We start from the raw sequence: 11,863 nt of genomic DNA on the forward strand, positions 1-11,863 counted from the left end.
AAGTGCTAGAAGTTGAAGAGTTTAAACTTTTTCTTTTTAATATGTAATGGTTTAAGTTTCATAACCCTAACTCTGTACAAAGGTTGAATGAAAAATAAACTTGCGGCTGCAGTTCCCTCCTCCGCCTGCAGAGGGCGCGCCGCGTTACGCAAGTTCAAAACTCCGCAGTTACGTAATGACGTTCGTTTTTGTTATCTTCGTTTCCCGCCGTGGACAATGAAACACAAAGAAGCCGCGGCGCTGCGTTCACGGAGCAGCTGACACTAAAAGCAGCGCGCGTGCGGGATAAGACCATTACGTAACGCTGACATTAAACTAACCCGAGTCAGAGCCGAAACTCCATCAAATCACGGAAATCACACCGGAAGCGCTCACGTCCGGTCACAAAATAAAAGCACATTACCGGTCGACGCGTAAAGTAAACAAACTTTGTTGTCCGCGGGTAAATAAGACTGATAAAAACACGCTGTAAAATAATAACGAGTTTGCAGTTTTATACACACCACTACGAGGTAACAGGAGCTATACGATGCAGTAAAAAAAAATGAACAGGAAATAGTTTTTCGAGTTTTTAAATCCAGCTTTACGCAAACACGAGACGTTCAATGTCAGCCTTCTATGAACCCGACGAGCAAATATAAAACTTCAGAGGCCGAGCAGCAGCTTAGCGTTTCCCAGGGAAACTGTCGCACACATTTAACGTTCTTGTACACGGTTAAAGTCCGGCTAACAAACCTGCACAGTCACTTACACTGAACCCAGCGACCGGCGCTGCCCAGGACCGCCATGCCGGCGAATTTACCGTCCTTTCCCGGCGATAAAACTCTTTCCCCCGCTGAAATTAACTCCGGAAAGCGACGCTCTCTGCAGCGGATTCCTGCCGTAAAGCCAGTCTGACCAGGGTGAGTCTCGGGTCAGTCTGATGGACGGATTCCTTCAGCTACCACCGGCTGGAGGAGCTGACTTCCGTAAAGTTAGCGAAGAGCACCAAGCGCATCCGGTTTAGTTTTAAAACTAAAAGTCTGACGGCGCTTTATGTTCATAAAATTGTACATAGAACTCCTAAAATAAACGAACTAATGTTTTTGAATGACGATTTGTTCTACATAGATTAAGTGCTTTCAAATTTTATAAAAAAACATGACTTGTTTTACACTTTTATTGTGAAGGTTTTGTTACATTTCCGGTAAAACCCTTCTTTCGTTGTTTACTTCACGATCTTTCGTCACGTGTACGTGTGCTAAAGACCCCGCCCACACGCGTTGGCCACACCCACATCGTTGTCTCAAAGCTCTGTATTAGACGCAGTTTAAAGGTGAAAAAACAAAAACAAGTTTATTCTTTTGTATCGTTTTAATCTCACCTAATCTGGAGATCAGGTTTGGGTTAAAACTGATCAACAGATACAAACTTAAAAAAAAAAATTATTTAATTTAATTTAATTATGGGGAAACAAACTACAGGATCACTTTAAAATAGCATGTTTTAATCAAACTGAACAGAAATTATAAGTTATATTATTAGTTACTGATATCTTGTTTTATTTTGTTAATTTGTAGCGTTTACACATTAGTTTGAGTAAATCGTTAAATTAGATCAAGTGAGTAAAATGAAAACAATCATGATATATTTCAAATACATTTTATATACACGTAAACAAAAACACAGCATAAGTCAGGTTTTAGAGAAATTAGTTGAAAATGATGAGATTGCCTTTCAGAAAAACAAAAATAAACCATTTTGTGATGCATTTGAGGAATAATTTACATTTTTTACTGAAACTAATTTGCTGATCCTTAAAAAAGACTTTTCTGCAGCAGAAACCTTTTTCAGAAAATGAAAACTAAAACCGCTGCAGGTCCTTTACTTGGGTTTATTTTCATCCTTATTTAATAAATTCATGTTTGACGCAGTTCAGCCATAAAACAAGTTTGCACTTTAAAAAAAGTCAGATTGTTTTTCTGGGAAGCGGTGTTGCAAACAGCGTGACTCACTCTCGTGGTGAAACAAAGATCCGGTTCCTTCGGCTCAAAGTTTGACGAGACCGAAGCAGGAACTCAAACGAGCGCGAGGTTCTGAAGGACGAGGCTCCGTTGCTTCAACAGTCGGCCTCTTCTGGTGAAATAAACTTCTGCCGTGGTTGTAGAGGAACTTTGCCCCACTCTTCCAGGTTTCTGCTCACCGCGGTGTTTCAGGGAGCCCAAACCATCAGAGCTCCACCTCCGTGCTGGACCGTTGGTTTCAGCCGTTTCCGTCACAACGCAGAAATCCGTTTTCATTTCTCCAAATAAACCCTGGAGGCCGACGCTGCGATCGGCACCAACTCCAAACATTAAAACCACAAGGATCCAAACGCAGCAGCTCCGGGTCGAACCACGTTCGATTTCAGATGGAGACGCAGAAAAACGAGACGAGCGACGCCGGACTAAACCAATATACAAAAGTTTTTGTGTTCAACATAATTTCATCTGAATCTGATGGAAGTAAACGTCAAACAGAACAAGCCCAGATCATCACCCCTCCACCGCCGTGCTCCACAGCCTTTAAACCGTTAAAGATGAAACAGCTGTTTTTATTTTGTTTGTTCAGCAGCAAACACTGAAGCTGAGACGACCTTCACCTCGTTCTTCTGGCGCCTCATTCAAATCCTGTTTACTTTAAAAAGACGAAAACACAAAAAGGCGGCTTTAAATTTAGTTTGAAATCTGACCGAGTCATTTATTTGAATTAATCTGGACAGAAACCGTCGGGGTGAATAATTTATCTGCAGTTTTAACGTTGGAGCCGGTAGAAGACGATGATTTCGGCTGTTTGGCGCGTCTTCGGCTGCAGCGGGCGGCCTCAGGGTCGGCAGCGCTGGATGAAGCGCGGGTACAAGCACACGTCTCTGATGTGGTGTCGGTTCAGCAGCCAGGTGAGGAAACGCTCCAACCCGAGGCCGTAACCTCCGTGAGGACACGTCCCGAACTTCCTCTGAAACGCACCAGGACAAAACAAACGTCAGTTTTCATCAGAAACGCCTCCGACGAGCTAAAGGTGTCCAGACCCCACCTGGTCCGTGTACCAGTAGTACGGAGTCGGGTCGATGCCCTCCCTCTTGTATCCCTCCAGCAGCTCCTCAGAGTCCCAGATACGCATCGAACCTCCGACGATCTCGCCGACATTCGGCATCAACACGTCCACCTGCGGAGAGAGGGAGCGTCACATCGTACTGCGCTCGGAACCGAAGCGCTGCCCCGACGTTGGTTTAATTTCACGAATGAACCCTGAAACCTCGAGTGTCCAGTTTATTTTTACTTTCAACTAAATATCATTAAAATTTACTTTTTATACAACTGAAGGTTTTTCTAACTGTTGCAGTTTATTTATGAAAACAAACGAAATGCATCATTTTGCTGCCTTTAGCTGAATACTGGTCAAAAATCCAAGATGGCCGCCATAGCTCATCCTAAAATGGCTACTTTTGTGATTTTTAGAGATTTAAAGAGCAATCCCTAACACACACTGAACATAATCAAAATTTCAGCTTTTTTTGTTGTTGCTAAATTCAGCTCTTTTTTTACCTTTCTTTGGCTAGTTTTTTTTTTTTTTAGCTCCTTTCGGCCATTTTCTGCTAATTTCAGTGGTTTGAATCGATCCGCTTCAGGAGCGACAAGAGCTTCGAAGCCTCAGCACCATCTGTTACCATCACTAACTTTTAGCTGTAGATTTGTTCATTTTGACTACCATTCAGCTGATTTGAGCTTTAGCATCTGTTTTAGCTACTATTATGCTAATTCTTATCAGCCAAACAGCAGCTGTGGTCTTTGCCCCCCCTCAAAGTAGCTGCTAGCTTGTCAATCTGGTCAGATATAAACTGTTTTCTCCAAAGTGAAGTCGTTCAAAGGCCTATCTACAGCAGGTAAGATACTTACTGTTCAAAAGGCCAAGCTGAAAGATCTGAACTATCCCTTTAAATCTGAAGCTCTCTTTAAATAAAAAGAGCATTTCAGACATTTCCACGCACACGATCACTAAAGCTCAAAGTAACGCTCTTCACAAACAGGAGTGTCTGTCCTCAGAGCGCAGAAAGACGAGCTCGGGAGTTGGACCTACGTACCGACTCGGTGAGGCGGCGGTCCTCGGCGCAGCGCTGCATGTAGAAGGACTTGATCTCGGCGGGGAAGCGGCAGAGCAGGATGGTCTCGTTGATGGCGTCGGTCATCAGCCTCTCCGGAGCTTCTGGGATGTCCTGAGCGACGAGACAAAACGTTATTTGATAAAAAACGAGGACGTTCATCGAAACGTGTCCCCGGTCTGACGGGTCAAGACTGGTTCTGGTGGTCCATTTTGACCCTGAGGGGGACGATCCTCATCAGGAACGAGCCGCTTAGCTACTGTTTGATCATTTTAGCTTTAAATTTGAGCTTCAGCATATTTTTGTTCCATTTCAGCTACGGCTTGGCTACTTTGAGCTATCGTCTGCTAATTGTAGCTTGTAGCTACTGATTTGTAAGACTTTCGGCTGTTAACTTGATCAGCTACTTTTTTGCTAATATGTTAATTTGAGCATTTTGTTTGCTAATTGTAGCCACTGTTCTGCTAATTTTAGCATCTTTTTGTTATTTTAAGCTCCTTCGCTTCTTTTAGCGAGGCCCCGATCCGTCAGTCCGGTCCGGTCCGGTCCATCCTACCAGCACTCCTGAACAAGAACTGCGCTTAGACCGGTCCAAAGACATCGATCCAGTGTTTCCTAGATCCTGTTTTCTAATCATCTCTCAGGGCGGAGGCAATGTGTTCAACACAACAGCACTTCGTTTAGCTAGGTAACGGTCACTAATGGTGTGCCACAAGGCTCAGTTTTAGGACCCATTCTTTTTACAATTTATGTAAGTAATGAAGATCAAAACATTCCTGACGCCTCTCTATGCTGATGATACAGCTGTTTATTGCTGCAACTTCAAAGGTTTTCCAGCTTCTCCAGTCTGCATTCGACATCATCCAGTCTGACTTGTTCCGTCTCAAACTGGTGGTAAATGCTTGTAAAACCAAAGAGTTGCTGTTTTAAACAGGAAGTTGGTGCCAGCTGTTCTTCCTCCTCGCTCATCCATGCATGGTGTTCATAATGAGTGTGTGGACTCTTACAAATACTTGGGATTTTTTATTGATCTAAGCCACATATTGAACGCCCGATCAGGATGTGACAGATCTTCTAGCGTTAAATCTGAGTGTTCTGTTCAGTGGATCTGTGGTGCGTTCAGGCGTCACCTCTCCGAACTCGTAGAAAGAGCCGTCATCCTTCTTGACATCGTGCTCTCGGAGCCACTCGATGGCCTCGGTGTAGTTCATCCTCTTAAACGGCCTCTTGGGGGGTTTGAAGTCCTGGAGAACAGAACGACATTAACTCAGTGATCCTAAAGAAGAACCCGGGCCGAGAGGTTCTGCGACTGGGCGGTACCGGGTTGAGTTCGAGGAGCAGCGGCGCGGCGGGAGATTTGAGGACTCGGTCCACCACGTCGCAGACAAGGTCCTCCAGGCGGTCCAGCAGGTCCTCGAACGTTATGAAGGGACACTCGGCCTCGATGTGGGTGTACCTGTGGGCGGAGACAAACAGAGGCCTGTTATCAGAGCGAGAACCGCCCGCTGAACACCCGTGCGATCGGCCCCAGACTCACTCTGACAGGTGTCTGCGGGTGCGGGACTGCTCGGCCCGGTACGACTGGGCGACGCAGAACGTGTCTCCCAGAGCCGGGATGCAGGTCTCCAGGTAGAGCTGGGAGGACTGGGTCAGGTAGGCCTGCTCGCCAAAATAGTTCAGACCGAAGAGCGTGGAGCCGCCCTCCACCTGCGTCTGGACCAGCGTGGGAGGGGTGATCTGGAAGGAGCCAACAGTTTAGTTGACTTTGGCTTACGTTTGCCAACATCCTTCATCTTTTCTCTAAACATTCATGGATTCACCTGGAACCGTCCGTTCTCTGCTCATAGCTAATGTTTACTGTTAGCATGTAGCTAAAACCTTACGACTTCAAGCTTCAGACACTTTAGTTACTTTTAAATGCTGTTTTGCAAACATCATGTCACGTTTTCCTCCAGCGTCTATTTTATACCTTTAGCTAGTGATGTTACCTCGAACACCGAAGCTTCAAAGCACGCTTCAAACTCGATAGGGTAGTTATGCTGAAGCAGTGGGCCGGAGCTCGCTTCATGTGACGTCACCGGTGAACCGCTTCACTGCTTCATTCAGAGTCAGCTGACTGCCTCGAGTTGACAGGCGGAGTTTTAATCATTTGGCGCGATTCAGTGTATTTAAGATGCTCAAGCCCCGGTTCACATCCCCGTTCTACACATACACGTTATGAACAGCTCTTGTTTTTATATTCAGACAGTGGATCATTTGAGCCGGATCCCGTCAGAACAAGATCCTGGAACTCTTTCATTTTGACCGCTCAGATCCGACAACTCCGCCCCTAAAAGTCCAAAGACATTGCGCATTTTTATTTAGATTATTTATTAAAAGTACAACGAGTGGATGTTGTGGCCGCGCCACGCTCCTCCAGCAGAGACACGGACTGCATGTCCCGCGGGGAGCGTCTTCATCCTCCTCCAGCTGTGCGGGGAGCGTCTTCATCTTCCTCCAGCTGTGCGCCCTGAGACAGGTGTTTTACGCACAGCGTCTCCAGACAGCTCTGCAGGACGCGCGCACAACTGCTGTGTCGGAACCCCTTCATACATTACAGTGCATAACATTTCAGACATAATAAATAAGCTTACAGTAAAAAAAAACCAACAAAAAAAAATGAGTGAAGTGTTTGATGTGTATTACATCAAGTATCAAAACAACGGCACTAATTAGTCAAAATGACAGCGATCAAAATGTTGAAAAGACAATTTATCTAAACTAAATGGATGGATGGCAGTGAGACTGGAGCAGAACACACAGGACTGAATTCAGCTGAGAAGAGTTCAGGTCGGCGGTGTGTGTGTATGTGTGTGTGTGTGTGTGTGTGTGTGTGGGGGGGGGGGGTTAGGACACCTGACAGACTGTCAAGGACGTGCATTCATACACAGGCATAGTAATTTCAATTCAACCTTTATTTATACAGGTTTAGCCTTGAGCCTCGTCAAGAGAGACCTGTTTTTAACCAGTTTATTCAAATGTTTAACAACCTGTTAAAATACACCAAAATGCAGGAAATGGCTTCTTTTTATTCCAATTTTTCTGGGGGAGGAATCACGGACCCTATATTTAAATATATACTATATTACACCACTAGATGTCACTGAAATGAACCTTTGAATGAATGAACCCAAGTTCAATACAATTGGCAAAGTGGTTCAATACTGCTTTATTGCTTCATTTGGCCATCACTACCTTTAGCTATTACTTGCTTATTTTAGCATGCAGCTAATGATTAGCTACTTTTAGTGATACTTTTGCTACTTTTAGTTGCTGTAAAGCATTTCTAATTTTAGCTTTAGCATTTGTTTTCTTACTTCTAGCTGCTATTTGACAATGTTAGCATGTAGCCAATGATCTGCAACTTAGATTTTATACAGTTTAGCTTCTTTTTTCTACTGTTTTGCTAATAAAGTATTTCTAATTTTAGCTTTAGCATGTGTTTTATTACTGTTAGGTGCTATTTGCTAATGTTAGCACATAGCTAATGATCTGAGACTTAGCTTTTAGAGACAGTTTAGCTACTTTTAGCAACTGTTTGTTAATAATTTCCAACTTTGGCTTTACCATCCATTTTCCTACTTTTAGCTGCTATTTGCTAATGTTAGCGTGTAGCCAATGATCTGCGACTTAGCTTTTATACAGTTTAGCTACTTTTAGCTACTGTTTTGCTAATAAAGCATTTCTAATTTAGCTTTAGCCTGTGTTTTCATACTTACCTACTGTTTTGCTAATATCATAAGTTTAGCTAATTTTAGCTTTAGCATATGTTTCTTACTTTCAGTTGCAGTTTTGCTCATTTTAGCATCTTTTTGGTAATTTAATAATCCGTTTTGAGTATTTTAGCTACTATTCGGCTTCTGTTAGCTTTTCTTCAGACATCTGCGCACAGATTTGAAGTTCTGGGGTTGACCTTGGTGCGATGATGTCATACTAAGTTTGAGAAGCTGTTTGGGACTTGGTCTGCCGGTCTCATTAGGAGTGCTGTCGGCGTGGTCACCTCGTGGTATCCGCGGCTGAAGAAATGGTCTCTGAAGCACTGGGTGACGGTGGAGCGGACCCTCAGGATCTTGGAGACGTTCTCTCCGCGGATCATCATGTGCCGGTTGTTCAGCTGGACGTCCACGTCCGACTCCTCGTTCAGAAGGTTGTCGGCGCCGCCCGCCGGAGCCAAACCCACCAGTTCCCAGAAGTCACAGTGCAGCTCGTGGCCGCCGGGCGCCTGGGGGAGGAGGCGGAGTTTAAGTCGAGGCTCTAACTAGAACCAGGCCCCGCAGGCGAAGCTCTCAGGTGTGTTTACCTGTTTGCCCTCAGGAACCGGCGTGATGACCCCGTACAGAGCCACGGTGCTCTCCGTGGACAGAACCAGCCCGTTGTAGCACTGACACTGAAACACAAAGCACACACGAGTGAAACGGGTCGACCAGGCTCGTGAAGGTTCCGATCAAACCTGAACGCTTCGGCTCGTCGACACGTTCAACTTTGACCTCCGGAGCCTTCATGCATTAAGACTTTTGCACAGCGCCGAGGCGAGCATAGAACCAGGACGGTACCAGTTTGTCGGACAGGACGCACTGAAGGAAACCGGTCCCGTCTCGCAGCACCACGAACATCAGGTTCTTTCCTGTCAGAGACAAAGACCTTCAGCTGATGGAGGAGAAAGAGCCGAAGGTGTTGTGACTTCCTGTTTCTCACCCTGCCTCCGGAGGCGATGGACCCAGCCGAACACTTTGACCCGCTGACCCCTCTGGGCCTCCAGCTGCTGGATCTTAACCTGAACAAAGGTTTCAAACATTTAGCTCCTCACTCGCCGTATTTTAGCTGTTTTACACTCAGTGATCATAATGTTACGGCTGGTTGTTGTAACACTCTTATTGCTGATTCAGCATTCATAAAATGTAGCTACTTTTAGCTTCTAGCCAGTCTTTTGCAATTTCAGCTAACATTTAGCCACTTTCAAGTAACCTTCTGCTGCTTTTATCTTTTAGCTAGCCTTTTACTACTTATAACCAGCCTATGGCTACATTAAACTAGCCTTTTGCAACTTTAATCTTCCAGCTACCATTTTGCTTATTTTAGCTTTAAGCTAGCCTTTTGCTACTGTAAGCATCTAGCTACTGTTTTGCAACTTTTAGCTTTTACCCAGCCTTTTCCTACTTTTAGCATACAACTGGCCTTTTGCTACTTTTAGCTTCTAGCCCAGACTTTTAATATTTTCAGCTAACCTTTTGTGACGTTTAAATAACCTTTTGCTGTCTTTTTAGCTTTAGGCTACAATTCTGCCACTTTTAGCTCTGAGTCAACCTTTTGCTACAGTTAATGAGCCTTTGACTAGTTTTACCTAGGCATTGCTAATTTTTGTTTTTAGTCAGCTTTTGTTACTTTCAAGCAACCTTTTGCTACTTTTAGCTTTAAGCTACTGTTCCGTTACTTAAACAAGATTTTTGCTATTTTAGCTAAACTTTTGCAATTTTCAGGGAGCCTATTGATACTTTTAGGTTTTTTATACATTAAGCTTCTAGCTAAACTTTTGCAGCTTTTAGCATTTAGGTAGCTTTTTGTTACTTTTAGCTTTAAGCTAGCATTTTGCTACATTTTATTTTAAGTTACCATTCTGCCACTTTTAGCTTCTAGCTAACATTTTGCTTCTTTAGTTAGCATTTAGTTACTTTAAACTGGCATTTGCTTCTTTTTGTTTTTAGCCAAGCTTTAGTTACTTTAGGTAACCTTTTACTACTTTTAGCTTTAAGCTACTGATCTGCGACCTTTAGCTTCTAGCTAGCTTTTTTGCAACTTTCAGGTAACGTTTTAATACGTTTAGCCACATTTGTTATTTTCAGGTAATCTTTAGCTACTTTTAGTTCTTTAGCTTTGGAACCAGCCAAAGCTTTTGAAACTTAGCAGACCGTCGGCGGTTCCGGCAGACTCGGGTCTTTCTCGATGATGATCTTCATGGCCTCCTCCAGGTTCTTCTCTCGCCTCTCATTGTCTTCAGCCTGAACAACGAAACGCAGAGTCACAATTAAAAACGTGGTTCTAACTCACATTTTTAATCGTGGGTCAGAACCACCCACAATTAATCATTTTTAATCGGGTCCTAAGACTGAGCCTTGCGGTACACCATTATAGACAGCTAAATAGCTAGAAGTACGATTGTGGTGAACACACTGCCTTCGACCTGAGAGACAGAAAACCATCTGACAGTGTGATCTGATGTGAGACGTTTGTTTTTCACGGATCATTTGTTTCATTTGTTGACATTTATTTGCTCCGTTTTACAAACAAGACGGAGCCAAACTTGTGGCTTCAAAATTAAAGCACACTGTTGATTCGCTCTCATTTAGTTGTGTCAAAATAAAAGCCCCCAGCCTCAGGTTCTGTTTGGTGACCCGGCGTTAACGGGCCACAAACCTCTTTCTTTTCTTTGGCTTCGTTCTTCGTCTGCTCGCGGTTGAAGGCTTTCTTTGCGTTCTTCATCTGCGTTTTGGAGATCACTGCCCAGCGCTGAATAAACAAACAAACAAACAAAAATAAACAAAACAATAAAACAAATAAGTTGGACCTTTAGGAGCAAACCCACCTCTCCCTCCTTCTGAGACTCCATGTAGATCGTCGGGAACGGCTCCTTTCCAGCAAACAACAGAGCCTGAGAGGATTTGTTTACAAACAAAATGAGACACTGACGGAAAGATAAACAACAACAAAACCCTGTAAACAAGTAAAGTAAACAGGAAGGGGAGCTGTTACCTTCAAGGGAGTTTTGAAAGGTTTCTGTTCTGAACCGTCTCCATCCTGATCACTGCCATGTTTATCAGAAACATACAGCTGCTCACCTGACAAACAAACAAACAAACAAACAAACAAACAAACGGCTCTGATTGAAACAGTCTTTTTTATAGGATTTTCTAAAAATAAGCGTCTAAACATTTATTATGAACTTAGTTGAGTTCCAGCAGACGGTCTTAAATTAAACAAAACACAAAATGTTTACTTTCAGTTTTAACCTTTTACAAAGCTAAACCTTCGGCTCCTTACGGGACAGCGAGCCGAGAACTTTGGTTTCTGTAACTTTGATGATTTTCTAAATATTTAAGTTTAAACTCCCGAAGATACACGAGAAGTCTTCAACACCTTCACAAACTTTGTTCTCGACTGGCTGTTAGTCCTTTTATGCTACTTTTAGCTTTTAGATACTGTTTTGGACTCTTTGATTGTTTTGGCAATTTTAGCTAAAGCTTTGGTAATTATAGGTACTGTTAGGCTTATTTTAGCTTCAGAATTGTTTTTGCCGCTTCTAGCATGCCTTAGCTACTTCAGCATGCGTTTCGCTACTTCTAATTTACATTTAAATACTTCTAGCATCTAGCATATGTTGAGCTACTTCTAGCATACGTTTAGCTACTTCTAACATACGTTTAGCTATGTGTAGCATACATTTAGCTACTTCTAGCATACGTTTAGCTATTTCTAGCATAGGTTTAGCTACTTCTAACATACATTTAGCTACTTGTAGCATATGTTTAGCTACTTCTAGCATATGTTTAGCTACTTCTAGCATAGGTTTAGCTACTTCTAGCATATGTTTAGCTACTTGTAGCATATGTTTAGCTACTTGTAGCATATGTTTAGCTACTTGTAGCATATGTTTAGCTACTTGTAGCATATGTTTAGCGACTTCTTTCATATGTTTAGCGACTTCTTTCATAT

At 43.3% G+C, this 11,863-nt stretch overlaps 1 protein-coding gene across 1 annotated transcript in view; it reads right to left on the minus strand.

The window, feature by feature from the left end:
- Positions 1–2,697: 2,697 nt before the first annotated feature.
- The window catches only part of nars1 (asparaginyl-tRNA synthetase 1), a 10,887-nt gene continuing 1,721 nt past the window's right edge, over positions 2,698–11,863 (minus strand). Inside the window, exons 2-15 of the mRNA XM_037692284.1 lie at positions 10,904–10,989; positions 10,737–10,802; positions 10,568–10,660; positions 10,063–10,152; positions 8,852–8,930; positions 8,710–8,780; positions 8,457–8,543; positions 8,157–8,378; positions 5,655–5,854; positions 5,438–5,573; positions 5,248–5,361; positions 4,100–4,231; positions 3,052–3,183; positions 2,698–2,973 (exon numbers count right to left, since the gene is read on the minus strand). Coding sequence (XP_037548212.1) covers positions 2,842–2,973; positions 3,052–3,183; positions 4,100–4,231; positions 5,248–5,361; positions 5,438–5,573; positions 5,655–5,854; positions 8,157–8,378; positions 8,457–8,543; positions 8,710–8,780; positions 8,852–8,930; positions 10,063–10,152; positions 10,568–10,660; positions 10,737–10,802; positions 10,904–10,989 — 1,640 coding nt within the window. The 3' untranslated portion in view covers positions 2,698–2,841. The remainder of the gene's footprint in view (positions 2,974–3,051; positions 3,184–4,099; positions 4,232–5,247; positions 5,362–5,437; positions 5,574–5,654; positions 5,855–8,156; positions 8,379–8,456; positions 8,544–8,709; positions 8,781–8,851; positions 8,931–10,062; positions 10,153–10,567; positions 10,661–10,736; positions 10,803–10,903; positions 10,990–11,863) is intronic.

Source organism: Nematolebias whitei, chromosome 18 (genome assembly GCF_014905685.2).
Source record: "Nematolebias whitei isolate Nwh7 chromosome 18, NemWhi1, whole genome shotgun sequence".
Classification (NCBI taxonomy): domain Eukaryota; kingdom Metazoa; phylum Chordata; class Actinopteri; order Cyprinodontiformes; family Rivulidae; genus Nematolebias; species Nematolebias whitei.